We start from the raw sequence: 20,780 nt of genomic DNA on the forward strand, positions 1-20,780 counted from the left end.
TTTTTTTTTTTTTTTCATATTTCAGTTTTTACAGTTTATCGTTTTGCATAATTACTGAGATGTTTCACTGACTACTTTTAAAACCAAAACTGCAAGTGCTTATATGCACCAATCTTTTACAGTATGCTTCTCACAGCTTTGCACACCGGAATATGGATATAGATCTCTAGGTATTTTTATTAGTTTTCAATAATTTTCATTTAGAGCATTGGAGCAAAGGGTATGAATATGTATGAAAATGAGACATTACTATGACATGTCTGGGAAGGAATTATCACTTTATACTTTATGTGCATTTCCTTATTTGTGTGTCTTTTAGTGAATTAGTCAAATTGTGTATATTTACAGCCAGCTGCATTCAGGGACCCACTATAATGATGGAGGGCGAACCTAAACAGCACATAGTATTCTGAGGACACTACAGAGACGGAGAATAAGGGCAGTCTTTCTCCTCCAGCCATAAGTAATCTTCCAGTCTATTTGAGATCTCATTCTGGAGATTGTGGTTCAGACCAAAATGCTCATTTCCAAAAAGAGCAGCCTGCACTTGGGTCGCAGAATGTAATTAATGGCAACCTTTAATATGATACATGATAGTGGGACTGGTTTATGTTTACTGTTTTTTTTTTTTTGAGAAGAACAGAAACAGACAATACCATTAAGCATACAGAAAACATTCTCCCCCGTTTTATCCCACTTCTTTTTTTTAGTCAGTGTAGGTTAAGTCTCAATAATTCTTCTTCCATCCAACCAGTTTGGTTGATGATGTGCACCTGGATGTTGAATGAGTAGATAATTTACTGCCATTTACTATTCATCATCAGAATTATGTATCAATAATTATGGAGCCGACTGTTCTCTGGAAGAAAAAACCATTATCACACAATATAGCAATAATTTAATTTAGACATGTTCTGTATATTTGAGCTTACATAGGGGTTTGTCTGACAACAAAATGGATTTTTTAAAATAAAAAAAAAATGTGTCTTTTTCACACCATATATGAAATGAAGTAAATAAGTACTTACGCTCCGGGCCCTTGCCACGTCCATGTGATTGTGTCCTGTAAAAAGTGCATGAAGCAAAGACATTATTAGACAGACTGAAATAAAAACAAATTAAAAATATTTCCAGGATCAATGCATTTTTAGACCAACTTCTTTCCGGCCGCTATTATTGAAAAAATAGGAGGGCAAACGTTTCATGCTTATTTGCACACCAAAAAAACAGATTATTATCTAATCAGGTTATGTCAGGGAATAGGTTCCCATGTACTGGGAACCTATGTACTGCTCTAGGCAGACTACTGAAAACCTCAGGGTTGACATGGCTAAGTACTCAGGTAAATAGTCTAACCACAGTTTCAGGACTGACACCACTGTAGTTTTGCAACTACATTTCTGACCTCAAATACTGCAGAACATCTAAGTACTATCTCCTTCAGCAGAAGACAGTACAGGTTAGCAAACAATTCCTTCTCACAATGTCCTAAGTTAAAGTTGGTTACCGACATCCTCACTAACAACAAGCCTGAGCAATGCCTTAGACTTGACTAAACACTTAGACTAAACAATTAAATCAGCCCGCCACTAGGTGTGCACTAAATCAAGAGTCCATCATTCCACACAGAATGTCAGGCACATATGAATGTAGTTGACAAACTCTGCCTCATCTGATCATACAGAAGATCAGTTACAGAAGTTCGTGAAACTTGAACAGGGCAAACTAATGATTTCTCAATGAAAGCTTTACCTATATATAATTATTGCCATGGGCTGTTTTTGAAGCACAATGGGAAGTAAATTTAAAACACACGATAAATTAAATAAACATTTTATTTCCTGATGCATGAATAAAACAAAATAATACAGTCAATCAAAATTGCTGCTGTTGCCACGTGAGAACAACATGCTCACAACATGTTGTATCTACATAACGACTATGCTGAGCACGCATAGGCTATCAGTGAACAAAACCCCACACAGCCAGTTCTAGTGAGAGTCTTGAAATTGTGCAACATTATCCCCATATTTAAACAACTTTGTGTCTCCCCTCTCTCTATGTAGCCGATCGGGATGGGTCTAAAGTAGAGATGCAACGATTATAAATTTTATTGGTACAATTATTGTCAGAGAAATAATCACAGTTTCACGATTATTATGCATTAATTAATTTCACAACACTAGTAATGACTTAAGTTGATTTTTAATATTTAATGACATTAACAATTATATTTCTATAATATGTAAGTATTATTAATATAAGAGGAATATTAACTTTTATCCCCCAGGGGAAATTGTTATTAAGGAGGGGAATAAACTGAACTGTTACTGTCAACTCTCAAGTATTCAAGTATTAGTGAAAATGAAAGAAATTGAGTGCAGCGTTAACTGAAATGCAGTTAAGTGGTAGCCTATAGTCCTGAAAGTCTAGCTCCTGATGTATGTTAGTGTTTTACACCTGGCAACATTTTCTCAACACAGACAGAAGGAGGCAACAGGATGTAACGTTAAATGTTCAGTGACTGAAGGTCTTGAGAGGACTACGTTCTGTCTTCCATAAAGGCCCTTTCAGAAAAGAAGCAATTTGCACTGCGTGGAAGCTGCTCGCCGCTAAAGTTCAACTACTTTGACCGCGGCATGCGCACGAGCTCGCTGTGCGGTGCGCGTTGCTCGACGCAGCAACAAACCAAGCCATTGAAAATAATTGGCCTCAAAGCACAGCGGTGGGTCTGAAAGTTTACACCTGCTTGGTTTGTTTACTTTGCACTGAAAGCTCAAGTCTCACCGCTACGGCATTGATTGTAAGTGACATGTTTATATTTAATTCCATACCAACTTGTCATGTTATTTAATATAATGTATTAGGCCTACCTTTACTTAGGTGTTCAAAGCTATGGTCATCCCACAGGTGCTGCATGAAGCTTAATGTAGTTATTCGTTCCTTTAGCAGCAACCTTTTAATGGCAAGGTTTTGAACAGGTGATCCGTCATCTTCAGTGACACCCTGGTCAGTCTTAGTGTAGCCTATCCAAAAGCCGACTTCAGCTGTTTCTTTGGTGGAAATAAAGCTTCACAGTTTGGCCCCTCTGCCATAGTTTAGCCATTGTGCAGAAGCCTCTGATAAGCACGACACTTAAGCTGGTGCACTGCTCCTGTAACTTTGTTTTTGTTTTATGCAAGTTGCCACAGTTTCATTCCGTGCAATAGAAACACTCGGTGTAGCGGAGCCTTTACGATTAATTAACTGTGATGTTTTAAAGCGCGGTTAATAGTGAAATCCGGTAATCGCTGCATCCCTAGAAGACAACACATCAAATTCTGTTTTAAGCATAACCCAGCCAATGGCACATCAGAAGTTCCACACTATGACCACAACACCAAGTGTTGATGAGGGAGGATCTCACACCACCGTATAGGATTCTGCTGAGTTTGCAAAATGTGTCTTACTCAGAACATTTTCTCCTTTGTGGATACTATATATAACTGCAAAAGCTTTCTTTCCGCCATGTGACCAGCAAGATCTTTACCTACTCACTGAGTGAGACTCTGGTAAGATGCCAAGCAGGCTACAGGGCATGCATGGGATACATACAGAAACAATCTGTTTGATCTCACACAATTTCAATATCAAATAGATTTTATTTAACTGAAACAAAAATGTGATTATGATTTTTTTCTTGGGAGCTTACCAGTTTATTAGGGTAACGAATCACCACAGGCTGCACTGGTACAGTTGGAATGAAGGCCCCTGCAAGAAATGTTATTTCAATTTGACATACCTGCATAAACAATGAATTGGGTTGAGAACAAGACCACACAAATGAGAATTAGAATTGCATGCATTGAAAAAGTGCAGCCAATAACACCAGTGTAATAAATTCAGCAATATGCACTTATTTGGTGATTTAAACATCTACCAAATAAAGTCCATGAGTCGTAGATACAGCCAATCGCAGAACTCTATTTCATACCCATTTGGTATATGTCTTACGAAAAATCACAAAAACAAGTCACAGTCTCAATAGCAGGTAAAACTTAGATTCAATCTTTCACATCATAATTAAACTTTAGGAATTCCTCAACAATTAAGACCAGGCACACCACAGTTTAATTTAAATTGGACACTGATTCAACAAGTAATTTATTTAAGTTTAAGTTAATATGCCCACTAGGTTGAGTCTGAAATATCAGTGCATGGTATGAATAAAAAGCTGGCAAAAAAGAGAGAAAATCTCAATAAGTTAAAAGATGATGGAAGAGCATTACCTGGCTTAAAGGTGATTAGGCAGGATCTATTGGTGCATGTTCCCTCTGGAAAGATCATGATCTGTTGGAAAGAAGGAATTGAAATATTTTTGCATATAAAAACGTTGGCCAATTACAGAACAATAAGAACAGTGTTTTGCCTAAAAGCATTCATATGTATTCCTACAATAGACTTTACTTGGGCATGCTGCACAGGTATATTAATGGCTGCTCAAGTATATTTGGCGAACCATTTTAGGATTTTGCAGAGAAACACAGATAGTTAACTATTACGTCACAAGACGCGGACTTGGTGAATATTTTATTTTAAGTGCGGACCAAGTAAAGTGACAGTGAACACACCAGTACAGATGTCATTTGTTAACTACAATGTTGGTCTCATTAATCATAGGATACGTTGTTAACAAGCCACCTCCACATGAAGCGCACCTGCTTCTGTAAACGGAATCGCGGTTGGAAAAATCCTGAAGAGGGGTTCTGTGTCTGTTAGGCAACTCTCTAAAATGTACTGCTGATGGAGAAAGTCAACAGAGCCGACACAAAGAGGACAGAAAGAGACAGAAAGTGTCGGGGCACGCCGCTGTGTTTGCAGCAGAGGTGTGTGCATGCGAGTATGGGGAAAAGAGAACTGAATAGAAAGCCGATTAAATTAATAAGTAAACACTAAGATAAGACAATAAAGTACAATTAATATGTTGAAGAAATAAGCCACCGCCGCCACCAAAGTTGTCTGTCATTCTGTGGGAAACATTGTAGTATTAGGTTGTATTAAATGGCAAGTTGCTGTAAGACAGATGTACAATAAGTTGTTTATAATGCTTTCTAAATAGCTGGGTATAATGGATTATAGCTTTGTCCTTTTCAGGGATTCAAGGATTTGCTTGGTATATCACTATGGGGTATGCCCCCCCCACCCCAGCTATCAGAGAACAGGGGTTAGTTGTATAGTTGTAACCTTAACATTGTTTTGTGCAGACGAAAGACAGTATGATTGCAGTTTTTTCATTACAAACATAATTAATTAATTTTAAATTGACTTACTTTCATAAAAACTAGTGAGTACATCTAAGTTTAAAAATATCTAATATGATTGTTGCTTGATATTGTCGTCCTCTGTTAGGCGCTAATGTTGTAAAACAACATAAAATGAAGTCAGTGACAACAACCGCAGTTTTAAGTGTGTAGAAAAATTTCCATCCATTTACCTGAGGCCATTCCCCTCCAGAGTGGGCTCTGCGTTTGATCTCTTCCACAGTCTTCTTTCTGGAGTCCTGGTCTGACCGTGATACAAACACTGGCCTGATGTACTTAATCAAAGCTAGAAGCCAAAGAAGCAGAGAAAGAGTAGAGAAAATTCATATGAATTCATAAACTGTTTTTTGTTTTTATTTCCTGTGACAGCTAATCAACTAAACCTTATCTGCATGATCTGTCTCTAGGGTATTTAGTGGTTCAGGGGAGAGGGAGGGGGAAACTCTGACAGATCACTTAATACAGGCAATGCCTGTATTACCTGCTTACATCTACAGGCAATGCCTGTATTACCTCAAACGATAAATATTTCTGCAATGATCACAACTTCTGATACTTTCAGCCGCACAAACACTTCCCTGTACCAGCTAAGAAAAGCTGGCCAAGGAAGAAAGAAAGCTCCTCTTTACAACAACCATCAGCTGCACAGTGGTGAAGAGTGGGAGAATGTAGTTGTACTGAAAACATTCCTGTGTTAATTTGACATTGGCACTGTTGAAGAAAAAGCTTGTTCTCCAGAAACAAATCAAAGTACTCTTGGTAAGGGCAAAATATGAGCTAAACATTTTTACTTTACAGTCATAAAACATTTTCTTATACTGTATCTAAAAAGTGAGGTGATACTCATGGTCAATGCTTTGTTGTGGAAATTGTATAGAATAGCTTAAAACTAAAAAAATATATATTTACACAAAGACTGGGAGCAGGGGTAATAATTCAACCTAACTCCATCATATGTGGGGGAAAAAAACAATTGAAACGGTTGATTTAGATGCTGTATCTTCTGGATTTAAACATATGGTCATGTGATCCTCAATGCTGGTTGCATAGGTCAGATGAGTCTCACATGTTCATCACAAATGCGAGAAAGGTCTGGCTTCCCTCTCTGATTACAGGCTAGGAATAAAAGTCCAGTCAGTTTTGGAGGTCAGTGGGGTGATTTTGGGAATCCAAGTGACACAGCAAAATCTAAATAATAGCAGCGGAGGAGTCTGGAACTGCTGCCTGGGCTGATGATGATCAGTTACTAAGAATTATTACCTGAAATTTGTAAATAGTACCTTCTTATGTAAAAACTATGTGTACATTTTCAGTGTAACTGTATCAAAATGATATTATCGAGTGATGTTGTTGTTTTACAAAATCTAATAATATGAGCTATTGCCTTTTTTTGTATTATATGTGTAAAAGGTTTAATGTAATGCATTTTACATATTTGCAATATCTTGATTAATGTGTGATATTTTTTTCAAGTCACCACCTAGATAATCTGTATATGCCTCAAAAAAGTCCAGTCTGACTGTTATGCAACAAAAACACAATTGCAACAACCTGATTTGTAACTCAGAGTGATTGAAATATTCTAAACACACGATAGCCCACTCAACACTAACTTCCACTTTTCTCAAAAGCAATGAGACAGCCTGACAAAAGTTTCCTCACTGGAGTGACACGACTACTTTCACTTCCCATAGCATGGCCATTTGATTGTGTCAAACCAATAAAGCCTTGTTAAGGGTCGAACTGAGCAATGCAATCAACACCAAGTTACCACATAATGAAAGGATACCTAAACTCAAACACATGTGCATAGTCTAATCTACAGGGATAGATTGGAGGAGTCTGTAGCATTTGAGACCTGTAAGCATAGCTGAACTACAAAGCAAAAACATACAAGGCCATGAAAAAGGAATGATGATCAGACAAAGACGGGGTTTAAATATTCTAGATTAGGTTTGCAGGGGTCTTGTAGATGCTGAAAGCATTTTCTTGTACGTCCCATTTTCATCAGCACATAGAAAAATTAGCATAAGCAATGTTTCTGGAAGCCCTGAGACAGAGAGTCTAAAAGAAAGACAGACAACAAGTTAATAAGGACAGTAAGAATAACATACGCTGAAGAATGAAGAGCGTGAGGCCATGAGAAGAAGAAACTGATTCCAACTGGGAGCTGTCTGCCAACAGGAAGGGATTAGGGCTCTAGCTAGTACCCTGAGAGACACTCTACACACGTCACTGTGGCTGATCACGTCTTAATACTTATTCTGGATTCCATGTGCTTGGCCAGGCATCAGTGCTTGGTTCTTACTGCAAGACCAACAGGACTAGACAAACTTCAGTTTGACAGAGACATTAGTGAATAACTTTTGGCCCTTAAAATACAATGGATCCTGAAACTGTAAGATGCATCTACTATTTATGCTCCTTAGATTCCGTCAAAACATAATCTTAGCCGGTTGGCATTTTATTGACAGCTATGTAAATTTGCCAAATGTTTCTGTACAAATCCTCCAATACAAACAAGTGAGACTGCATTAACTTGGCAGGCTTCACTCAGCCTGGAGTTAACAAAGTGGCAAATTATTGACTTAGTAGTCAGATAAGTAGGAGGAGAAAGGAAGGCTAAAATAACACACCTAGGCTGTTTCCTAAACAGGCAACTACAAAAGGTAATGGGATCTGGCTGTGTGTGTACTGACTTCAACTGAGCAAGGCCTGCTTGAGCACTGCATGTGGCCCTGGATGTTGCTAAGACAATGACTCCAGTTAGTAGCTATCTGAATGGTGCTGTGCTTGGTGGGGTCCATCACTGGCAGTGGTAATACCACAATGACTGTTAAAAGAAGACTTTATTGTGACTTTAACAGTTTAGTGGCAGCAACAGCAGGTGGATGATTTCATTTGGGATACCACCTAGATCAAATAAAATCACTGATGCTTATTGTTGATCACTGACTCTACTTTTATTATATTTTTTGTACTTTGTTGAGTACAGATTCTCATTTATTGTATGTATACTTCTTTTTACTTTGCACTACATTGCCCTGTGCTGCTGTGCCAATTTGAATTTCCCCCACAGGGGATCAGTAAAGGAACATCTTATCTTATCAGCAATTATGTCTGATAGGCTAACCTTTAATCTTTAAATCCATATCATTAAGTATTTTAAGTATGTTGTGTTACTATTTATCTGGAGGAGACTATTTGATTTCTGCTACCTCCCATCATAGATGGTTTTATGAGTTTACACACTGCAGAACTGAAGGTTGAGAAATCACAGTGTTTTACAGAATTAACTTGCTGAGTCAGAGCTGACAAATCAAAAGTTTTCTTCTTGGAAATATCTTCTGCTTCCACGACAGCAAGGCATGTATTTGTAATTACTGTGCCTATGCATATAATTCCTGTACTTTCGTTCAATAAGATTTTGCAATGCTGTCTAGAAGAATCAGAAAACTTTTTTTTTGAGATTGCAGCCCTGTTCTTTAACTCACAATGTAGGGCATAGTCATAGAGGTAAACAATGAGAGCAATATGTCCATGTGTGTGTTTGTTACTTACTGCCCCAGAGGGGTATATCCTTGCTCTCAGCCTTCATGACAATGGAGGCCATTGTCATCGTGACTGGGATGGCATCAAAGTATGAAGAGTGGGGTGCCAGGGTGAGGATGGGTGCTTCTGCAGGCAGTGCCCTTCGCCCTTTCACAGTTATCCAATGGAAACCTCCGGCAAACCACATGACCCGCATGATGATCTTCAGAATTATGTCCACCAGTCTGGAAACAAAAGGATGCATGTGTGAGGGGCATGTTTGGGATTGATAAGTTCAAAATGTGAAAAAACTGCAAACAGAAAACCTCATCTTAGCTTCTTCCTTGACTTTCACCAACCTACCCACTCATTTCAATTACAAGCATCACCAATACCCAAGTCTCCTATAAAAACACAACATTGTTCACCTGCATGTTCATTAACCAGGTGGTATTTTTTGTCTTTGTTTGAGACAAGTGTTCAAAAAAAGGAGACGTGAAGCTGCTGTTGGAGTTTCTCGGACAGACAATGTAATACAATCAGGGAGTACGGAGCACAAGACTGAGACGGAGGGTTAAACAAGTGAACTTTCAAAGCTCCACAAAGACTCAGAAATGACATTGGTAACATCATATTGTGATTTTTTTAACCCACAACTAGGGCTGGGCGATATGGCCAAAAAGTCATATTACTACTGCCCAACAGTACTACTGCCCGGGTACTGTTAGGCAGAATTCCGATATATTCCGGTTGGCAGGTATGTTTTTACTATTTTTAGTAACTTAACTTGTTTCTTATTTCACAGTTTTAATTAGACTTCATTCTCCATCTTAGTATCACTCACTTATTGAATTTGCCTCCTTCAGTTCTCTTCACACTCACAGACCTAATGTACCTCTGCTGCAAACACGTCTGCGTTCCCTGCTTCTTATGTCGTTTCTCCATTACCAGTACCAGCTCAACTCGACTTGGCCGTCCTCCGTTTTCCATTGCAGATAGTACACCTCAATGTAGCTGGTCATCATAGCGACGCCACACACAACTGCCTCAACGTAATGTTCAACGCGACACACACACCAGGGACGCACACACAGCTGTCTCTTGATTTAAGTTAAAACGTTTCAACATTACTCAGAATGTAAAGACAGATAAGATGTGATACGAAAAAAAAGTACCTGGTAGCAGGTACAAGTACAACTTTTAAACAATGGAAAACCAAAAAAAGGCGAGTCGAGCTCGTACCTTGCAGTGGATAAGGGGCTTTACCATCTCTCTCTCCCTGTATGTCCACTTTGGTGACTTTCTCCGTCAGCAGTAGGCTAGGCTGTATAAAGTCACAGACCCCCGCCCAGAACTTGGCTACTGGATTTTACCTCCTGTGATTCCGTTCACAGCAGCAGCTAAGTTGCATGTTGAGGAGCCGTGTTTTACGATGTAGCCTATCACAACAAAACCAATGTGGTAGCTAACGAATAACATCAGAATGGTGTGTTCACTCTCACTTTACCTGCTCCGCTCTTGTAAAATCCACAGTGTAGCGACTTGTAACATAATCACTGTGTTTCTCTGATAAATGCTATTGGTATACCTGATATACCGATATACCGCCCAGCACCTACCCAAAACGTTCTACATTTTAGCTCCCTTGTCATAGCTGCATTCTTACAACCATTGATGTAACAGAGTACTATAAACAGAGTGTTACAATTAAAAACATCTACAATATAGTATTTTCCGTTTGAAGTCAGACAATTTGTGCGTGAAGCAGTATTTTTGAGCCATGTGATCTTCTATTCATACTGAAAGCAGCATTGTTGACTGTATGGCTGCCCATACCATTCTACCATTGCTGATGTCAAATGTGAAAATATTACTCGTTTGTGATAATGATAGTGCTTCCTCAAATACAAAATTAACCTTCAAATAAACAGACACACATCTGCATAACAAAGCACCCACCTCCTCCAGAGGCACTGGGGTTCGACGGTGGTCTCTGATCGGCCCACTGAGGCCAGGAAGGCAAAAGGCCAAGCCAGCAGCATCATGAACGCAGCCATGAGCAGACGAATGGGGAACAGTGTGACCGTCATTAATGCAATCTGTAAGGGATTGAGGGAAAGAGGAGAAAAGAGTAACAACATATGTTTTGTCAGTCATCGTGGTACTGTTACAGTCTCAAAGCGATATTAAGCAGGTATTGAGAATAACTTAACAACTTTTTTTATTTGCTTCACACTAAAAATGCTATACATAAAATACATACAGTACAATAAACATTACAAATAGCAAAGGTTCTTGACCAAAGCCGGGCTCTTCACTGTCTGGGTCCAATGGTGACTGTTTACTTAACAGCTTTTTATGACTCCATGATAGCAGCACTTATCTTCTGCCAATATTTGTCTTGATAGCAACCCACTACTGGGGAGCATGAAGTCTACTGGCACTATCTTATCAAGGGAGCGTTCTTGTCTGACAGTATGGCCAATTTAAAATCAATTAATGTCAAGCATGCTTGTTAAACTATGGACAATGATAAGCAGCACAGCACATTTTGGAGAGTGGCTAGCTTAGTCTTACAGTAACTACTCTTCCCCAAAATCTATCCTTGTTCTGAGAAATAACTATGTCTACATTATCAGTGTATTGCTTACTTCATTATCATTATTATTTGCATTTTGTTTGATATGGAGTGAGGAGTTGCAAAATCACATTACCCACTAATCCTACCACTGTTATCACAGTGACCCGCCACCCTATTTTCTGTCTGTTTTCATAGCCCTCTTAACCGTTTACTTCCCCAAGATCCTCTCAAGCTCCATTGATTAATTATATATGTCTACCCTACACAGCTCTCTTTTATAGAAATACAGAGTATAAGGTTTTACACAAGAACGAACACACAACTGAATAAGTACTTTTCTCCATAACATAAGGGGGGCTCTTGCTGGTGATGCTTGTGAGCCACTGTATAAAGCATTTGTTGAAATATGTTTTCAGACGCAAAGCAAGAAAATGCATGAATGCCACTAAGAATTTAAAAAAAGGCAATGCTACAAAAGCAGAGAGCAGTGTACTAAAAGGCATCTTTAAATTCATGCAACAAGACTTGTCACCATCTTAAAAGTGAATGAGTAAACAAAATAAACCATTATCTGTACTGATGCAACTTAGGAATTGTATTGTAGCTGTTGCCATAGGGCCTGCATTGCAACAATACTCTAAATGTACAAAATAAAGAACAGGGTAGTCTAAAACAGCAGAACTCTGTGTTGACAGTGTAGACATTTGTAGGTATTACTAACAAAATACAAACCATTAATTTAAAGTCAGATGTGAACCAGATGTTACCAGTCTGTTGCTATTATTTCATTATTATTCGTCATTAATTTATTTAATTTTATATATAAAGGATTTTGCGACTATCATATGTCAAATATTAATTTCCTTTGTTTTACTGGTGGTGCCTGGTAGTAATGCCCTAACTACCAGGCATCGGTGTGGCACGTTCAGTTACAGCACTGTAAGATGGGCTAGATGCTCAGGTTGCAGCAGTGTTGTTGTGTATCGTGTTCACTGCTGCAGAGGAAATTAACAGTTTACAGTAGGAACGCCACCACAATTTCTCACAACCATTCTTTATCAGCAGAACGGTATGCTAGTTACCAGCTACTTACTTCAGTGTGGAAATTAGGGGTGTGGAAAATAACTGATTTTTAGATGCATCGCGATGTGGACTTTGAGGATTATGAATCGATTAACAAATGACAATAATCGATTATCTAGAGGTTAATTGATATCGTAATGTTGACAGAATGAAAAAGGCGGAACTCAGAAATACGGAAGTGCAGCTCCGGACCATCTGTGCGGTGCACACAACGGAGATGTGTGGTTCTCCCTGTTCTCCCTCCGCAGACAGGCAGCTATTGAGTGAGTGACTGCTGCTACTAAAATTTCACATGATCAATAAAGTCAATGGGTAACTCACGTTAATTATTTTCACCCACACACTGTGCTCCTTCTTCAAATGACAGCTACGTGACAGGCGGCAGTAGGTGACGGTGAAAACGAGCGGAGCAGAGGAAAACATAAGCGCTACGTTTCAGTCTGGCTGTAAATGTACAGTGTAGGCCACAGCGTGTCCGTTTATTAAAGTCTGTCTGTTGTTTTCCAAATACTAGAAAGGCAGTTGGCGCTAGCTAACATCTCCTCTTCAGACTGTGGTCTGGAAGCTGAGCAGGATGTTATTTGGCTGCTGTAAAGTTGGTTTGTTGTCATTCATCCACATATCAAGTACACAAATTAACAAAATGCTGTTTCTGAAGGCCCATGGTGCTCAATACAAGATTACAATAATCAACTTACAAGACACAAACATATTACTACACTATACGAGACAAAAAAGGAACAGATATATTAAGGTGGAGTGAATGTGGTTTGGCTGGAGCGTTGTTAAGTGCGTAGTTCAACACGTATCTGTCTCTATACTAATAACGGCAGCCTCATAAATAAAAATAGCAGAGGTCAGTAATAACGCTGTAATAATGTAATGCTATGCAATGTTAGCTACATTTATATGAAGTAACATTAAATAGCTGCATTTCATTACTACCTACTACTTTGGATTGTTACAAATACTTTGCTTTAAAGGTACCAAATAGTCAAACAGTGAGAAAAATGCATCTGTATCCTATTCATTTTACAATCGCATCGTAGCCTCATAATCGTTATTAGGTACATAGAAATTCCCACCCTTGAGGTGATGCATTGAGGAATCGAATCATTGACCTGATAATCGTAATCTAATCGAATCGTGAGACCAGTGAAGATGCACACCCCTAGTGGAGATAGGTCTGTCCATATGTTACAAGCCCGGCTAAATCAATCTAAGAAACCAGTGCGCTCCCAACTACGGTTTGGAGCCAAAAATCTGGAAAAGGTAACACAGGTAAAGCTAGCATACTTCAAGTCTGCAAGAACTATTCATTTTGTGCTTTTCTTAGAATGTCCATCCCTAGTTGAAGCCAGTCTGCATTTTTAACTCTTAATATGCAATAAAAGGTTAGGAGAGTGTGTGAAAACAAGAATCAGTTCCACACTAACCTCCAATTTGACTAAAGGCATATACTCAATGCACTATCACACCAAGAGGTGTCAGGTCAAAGCCTGTGGGCCCATCATGCTGCTGAAGGCCATTAAACCTACTTGTTTTTCAGTGTAATCAGGTCATAGGTATATATATGATCTTCAAATGACAGACAGTGGTTACAAAGCAAGCATGCTTTCTATGAGGTTTTATAGACTTTTCTTAACTAAATCTACACTGAAACAGGAAGTTGTGCAAAATGAACTAACAGAGAACTGTAACATTTTTAGTGGTAGTAGGGACGTGCTTCCTGTCAACAAAATGCAGATGTTTCACACTTACAAGCCTGAACAATTTTGTTGGATTTTGTTTAAGGTACGCGAGTAACCACAGCAGAATGTTTCATTTCTCAAACTAGGGTTACCGTGTCGCAATGGGGCATACAAGCAAAATGAATACTTCAGTAATTATTAGTGCACTATCTTGATATCCATATGTTATGATATATATTTAAGTTATTGTTCTGTTACAGATTTTCCAAAGTAGACCAACTCCGCCATAGAGTTGGGCAACATGACAGAAACATGAGAAGAAAATTATCAAATGTGATGAAGTACGATACAGGGCAATTTCACATTGCAGGAGATGCAATATTTGTTAAAGGCGAAATACGAGTCAAAATACCATTTTAAATTAAATTGTATTGTCATGCTGCAGAGACATCCTGGCCTACACATCATATGGCATGTTCCAGTTATACTGGGAAGTCAGAAATTCCAAGAACCGCTCTGTTGCAGGTTTATTTGTTCCATGGTGGCTGCTCCATATGTCAACAGTTAGTGAAAGCTATAGTTTATACTGTTTATTAGCACTTCTATGTATTTGTGTCTCATATGAAATTTTTTGTACACAAAGTACTGTCCAACTGCTGTCTGTGGACATGTTGCGTAAATACCGCGTAGGGCGTTTTCAACCGGCATTGGTAACAATGGCTAACCTGGCTAGTTGTAAACAACTGCTGGCCGTGCAAGGTTTTCTGATATGTAACTACAACGCCGTCAACTCGGGCATGACGTCATTCCCAGCTCCGACAACTAACTTGCGATGTAAATGGAACACAGCAATTTCCCACAGACTTAATAAAATATCATTGTTTGGTATAGATCCTGGCAGAAATCACATCATAATCATTTAAATATGTTTATGAATGAAAATGATCATTCCCTCTAATATCGCAAATCACATTGCAATAAGATTTTTTTTTTTCAAAATCGTTCAGCCCTAGTACGGTATGGTTATTTTTAAACCATTTCTTAACTGAATTTACAGAACAATTATCGTATTTATCGTAATACATATATAGCCTAATAACCTATGGCTCAATATTCTGTCTAATGCATTTGTATGTCTGCTCTTGTGAGAACACATCAGTTGCCTACTTCTGAAGTCCATCCACAGAAATACTCATCTATGTAGTGTGGGAATAAGCTATTGACTCATTGCTGCTCTGGCAGGATCAAACAGATCTAGGTCTTTGTGGAGTTCCCCAATAAATCACACAAGGAATTTAAATTAGGTTTGTCAAAGCTAAGCTGGGAATTACATTAACTTTAACATTAGCAGCTTGCCCTCTGACCACCGTACCAACTTTTAGGGTTTAGGGCTAGATTAGGACTGGAATGTTTGCTGATACACCTGAATCAGTAACAAAAACACTGCAATATGTTCTCACATTATGCCTATGTCAATCAGCTCTGTAGCTCAATTAATTAGCTTATCAGGGTGCAAAACGGCAAGAACATATTTATATGGATCGAAAGGTCAGGCTACTCAATTACAGTATAGTTTACTAATGAGTACCTACAAGTCTCTACAGCTGCCCCAATATTCGGGGCAACTGACTAAAGTGGCTATTAGTCAGACATGTGTAGCATATTCCTACCAGTGCCCCTTTTTTCTGGACAGCAACCACCTATGCCCAAAAAAACAAAACAAATAATTCACGGCTTAGCAAAGACATAAATGTTCTCCAGTTCCTCTAAAGTGTATGGTCTGCTGTACACAGACTCATCACTGTGAGCAACAAGGCCAATTTGGCTTGTTACATATAGGAGAGCTGTTAATTCAGCTACAGTCTATTAGCTTCCAGGCCTTTAGCCTGCACTTACAGGCAGTAATGTAGCTTTAAGGTCTAATACCAAGCATACTGTCATGGCCTGGTTTAATTTGACAAAACTCATCTGTTCCTATTACAGTCGGTTACCCCTTCTAGCGGGCACTCTAGAGGGTTTAACAAATCTAATATAGCCAAAAATTATTTACTTGTCAAAATACAATTTAAAGGCAATCTTATCGATCTCTGGCCAGCCAATGCAAACACAAACAAACCTGATCCATTTCATTACAGGACTTGTAACTAAAGACTGGTGAAACAATCCTGTGCAATCTCATGCCATGCAGTCACTTGGCAGCGTGCTTACACAACAGACAAGGGGCACACACTACAATCACTTTTCTCTTTGAACCCACAAACTGATTCATTGGGTTTGTCTGCCTGTCGGGTAGTCAGCCAGTAGACAATCACTTGCTCTAGTCTTCAGTGTTAATGTTCAGATTGCGTCTTCCTCGTGCTGCTGTGGATGTGAAAGCCAAGACTAGTGCAACTTGCTGAAAAAAATCATCAGTTACATCAGAACAACTAGGGAACTAAATTCCATTACTTCATGACCCACTTTTGGTTCAGCACTTAGTGTTGACCAGAAACCGGTTTTAAGTACCTAGCCTCCATGATGTCTTTAATGTAAAGCTACAACACATGTTTGCATAACCAAATGGAATGGCTGCTGAGAAAAAAAAAAAAAAAAAAAAAAAGACTGCAGAAAACAAGCTTTCAGAGTAATTACATCATCATTGGTCTAAACAAATTAGCTAAGACCATTGCTCCATTAATAACTTCCTTGACTTCATTAAGTCAGCCTTATAGGAGAAACCAGAAAACCTACCTATACCCTTGGCTTTGATGCACCTGACGATCTACCTTCTTTCACTCGGGGATGTGTGTGCACCTCCCTAGGTCACTATTTTTACTTGTAACAAGATACGCTCTTATACTTGCTATGCCAGAGTAACGCAATTAATTAAAATGAGGCTCTTCCATTAGACTGAACTCTGATACTGAAAATACCTTACAGCTATATCCCCATTCCAGACTGTTTACAAATACTCTACAGTATACCCTAATCTTTATGGTAACCATGTCGGCAGTTAATGTACGAGAAATTAATGAGCTTTACTGTTTTGTACCTACAGGAAGTAAAAGATATAAGCAAACCGGTTTTGCCAAGAAGTGATACATTTATTTATTTGTTTAACAATGTTTTTTTTCTACTTTCTAGTGTTCAAAGTGACAAGTAGTAGTATAGTGTTCAACAGGGACACAGCTTCTTGAGCCTCACTTTGAAAGAACATGATAATGTGTGCATATTGCCACATGTTGCAGTATTTGCAAGAAGGCCACAGTTTAAACTGCCATGTGTGCAATATCAATCATATAAAAGAAGCCTTTTAAATTGCTGTAATGTCTCTGCAGGCTGCATCCTGGTAGTACCTTATCATAGTTTATGAGCAATAAAACAACTGACGGGAAGCTTGAAGTGTCCTTAAAGTTAACACATTTTGCAGGGAAACCTGAAAGCTGTAAATCTGATTATCATCAGAAATGACAGATAGCTAGGTTGCATGGGCTATCTGTTGAATGCTGCAACAGAGTACAATGTAATCAGGCAACTAATCTCTTTTTAAACGAGATTGGCAAACACGTATGAACTTCAACAACCGGGGAAACTGTATGTAAGTTGTAGATGAGGATAAACATGAACATGCCAGTCAGTTTTCCATCCCATTCTCCTCCCTCCACAAGCCACACGTGTTGGTTTCCCTTTGGAGTGGGACGCACCGTGATGACCAACAAAGCAATAAAAAAGGCATGTGAAGCTAGAAAACGTTACCGTACTTAAATTAAATAACGATTTTAATTGTTCCCGCAAAAACCTGACATCTTGGTTAAAGCTAACATTACCAAACAACATACTCCGTTTGTAATAGCTATGATGACAATTAAAGAGCAACAAGCTAGGCCCATTCTGGACAGGCGGCCATGCTCAAAACCTGTATTTCATTTTAGTGGCTTGTTAGCAGATTCCTGGGATGTTCTTGGTAAATATTCTCATGCGTGAAATACATGCCGTTGCTGCAGCAAAACAGCACTTTTTGAAATCACTCTTAGCCCTTTACAGCAGCACTGAGGCACGGCAACAAGCCAACAAGATAGAAGGGAGAACGCAAAATGTATGTAGCCACTGTTAGCTGTCTCGCTAATACTAGCTCATAACGTTACAATCTGACTACATGCAATCAGGAAACACTGACAAGTTACATGATGGTGACAGCTTCAGCACTGTGTCGAACCACGATGTTAATGTTCTACAAACTAGTAAAACAGCAAGTTAACATATCCGTGCAAGAGTAAATCATTTGCATACAAACATGATTTTTTTTTTTTTTTTACCTTTGCCTTTTCCAGAGGGGTGAATTTCAAGACGTGCACAAAAGGGTTTCTGAACGGAAACTGGTCCATCTTCTTCCCATCTCCTTCCATCGCACACTGTCTGTTACTCGGCAACCTCATTCTTACAAGAACTGAGGTTAGTCGAGGTGTCAGCTATAATCAAAACAGTAAAGTGATTCTGGCAGAAAGGAAGACTCCTCACAGCAAAACGCAGTTCCCTTTCTGTCTTGCTAGCTAATCGAGGTGGCAGTGCAGGGTTATTATCGTTATCTTCCTTTCCCGGACAGCATGGAGGGATAATGGTTAGCTCAAGGATTAGCTGAGGATATCTGAAGTCGCCGATTTCTTTCTGCCTACAGTGCGCAGGACGCCTTCCCCTACCAGTCTGCTAGCTCTGATGCTAACAGAGCCACGATTCCGCTCCTCTGACAGGGCGCATGCGCGGGGCACATCTTTCGTATCCACATCATTGTGTACATAGCACGATGTGATGCCGACTCCAAATCCGTCCAAAACATCGCAACAAAAGCAGCACAAATGTACAAGGTAAACCAATACAGCAGCCCTACAACCAACCCGTGTTGTTTTTGATATATTTTTGGACTGTTGCTGTGTGAGTTTTGTTTTTTTTTATTTTATTTTTTTTATGTCTCACAGGGAATGCGACCCTAACTGGACTAAAAGCTTCAAAACATTAGGATTTCTTGCAGTGCTCTTTTGAGTTATGGTGGACAGAGTGCTTTGTACAACTTAAGTGTTTCTGTGTGTGTGTGTGTGTGTGTGTGTGTGTGTGTGTGTGTGTGTGTGTGTGTGCATAGTAAATACAACTGTCCACCAAATAAATACATGCACAGCTTCATACATAGACAAACCTGCAGCTCACCATATCTTTGTGCAAACAGCTTACAATTGTGTAGCTTGGCACTCTGTATAACTACCTTTTTCCATCTCTGGATAAGATCTATTTATCAATATATTTTATCAATATTCTCTTTGACCCGTGATGTGCGCTCCAACACATCTATCTATCTGTCTATATATCTATCTTTTAGAGCACTCTGGTGAGATAAGGCTGCTAATGAGGAGGCAGTACCGCCTGCTCTGCTTAGAACAAAAGGAGAGGTTATACCTATTATTAGCGGACTAGAATTGGTATCCATCTCTTCATGTAGCAGAAGCGTGGGAGTCATAGAAGTTGGTGTTTATTATTGGATGGCTAGGTTAAAAATGTACTATAAAGTGGGTTGTGTGGTCCAGAGAGCTGTATCTGTCCTTAGTCTGCATGTATGTGTACATACGTAATTGAGTAGGTGTGATGCTCTGAGTGCAATTATTGGTTTTGTGAAATGACTCATAACAAGCATATATGACATTACATCATACATATTATATGTATAGACATTCTATATAAATATATGGTATATACAGTATGTCATCAATGCATAATTGTGGGAAACTATAAATCATATGCAACGAGTTAACACAAGTTGATTTTAGTCACAAATGATAACATACGGTATATCTGTTTAGTGTGTTCCTAAAGTCCAAATGTTTAGATTAATTATTTGAATGAATAAACGTAGGGGAGACCGAGTATGGTTGTAACACTTTTTGCTTCAGTAACTATAACTCACTGATTTTTTTAGCTTGAGTTCTCAAATTTTTATACAAAGTACCCACATTTGTTCACTACAAATGGCACCAATTCAATCCTCTACAAGAATATCATAGACCTCATGAGCTGATGTCAAATGCAATGTGTGCCCTTGTTACAACCTACCCCAATAACGGGGTAGGTTGTAACACATGCTGGGGTAAGTTGTAACAATCACACAAAAGAATCAAAAAGAGATACCGCACTATATGATATGCTTCCAAAACAGGTAGCGATGTAAAAAAACAATGTTTCTCTCTCACTGTAACAGACTTTGTCTGATAAGTCACGCGCATGAACAGTATGCGTATGTAAATTTATCTATAGAATAAACTTACTTAAAAGTAAACTTAATACTACTAAAATGTAATGTAATTAAAGAACCTCTTTGTACATCCTTAGGTCTAACTAAAAAGAGGTGTGTGTATGTGTGTCAATGTGTGTATATTCTTATTCAGAGTCACAGTCAGTGCTTGAAGTGGGCGTTATTCACCGGTAAGTATACCAGCACGTCTAGTATTTGGCATACCGGGACTTTTTCTTGTGCACAGGAACTTCTCACAAGCTGCCTATATGCTTATCTACCCTCTCCACCGGCGGAGATCGAGTATGGAAAAGGTTGAGTGACAATACATACGCCAACAT

General features: G+C 38.8%; 1 protein-coding gene across 1 annotated transcript in view; it reads right to left on the bottom strand.

Moving 5' to 3' along the window:
* The window catches only part of LOC123968497 (lysophosphatidylcholine acyltransferase 1), a 30,415-nt gene extending 11,509 nt beyond the window's left edge, over window positions 1–18,906 (bottom strand). Inside the window, exons 1-7 of the mRNA XM_046045313.1 lie at window positions 18,482–18,906; window positions 10,791–10,930; window positions 8,862–9,076; window positions 5,474–5,586; window positions 4,269–4,329; window positions 3,692–3,750; window positions 1,029–1,063 (exon numbers count right to left, since the gene is read on the bottom strand). Of these exons, the coding sequence (XP_045901269.1) occupies window positions 1,029–1,063; window positions 3,692–3,750; window positions 4,269–4,329; window positions 5,474–5,586; window positions 8,862–9,076; window positions 10,791–10,930; window positions 18,482–18,601 (743 nt within the window). The 5' untranslated portion in view covers window positions 18,602–18,906. The remainder of the gene's footprint in view (window positions 1–1,028; window positions 1,064–3,691; window positions 3,751–4,268; window positions 4,330–5,473; window positions 5,587–8,861; window positions 9,077–10,790; window positions 10,931–18,481) is intronic.
* Window positions 18,907–20,780: the final 1,874 nt, after the last annotated feature.

The sequence above is a fragment of the Micropterus dolomieu genome, linkage group LG03 (genome assembly GCF_021292245.1).
Source record: "Micropterus dolomieu isolate WLL.071019.BEF.003 ecotype Adirondacks linkage group LG03, ASM2129224v1, whole genome shotgun sequence".
Taxonomy (NCBI): Eukaryota; Metazoa; Chordata; class Actinopteri; order Centrarchiformes; family Centrarchidae; genus Micropterus; species Micropterus dolomieu.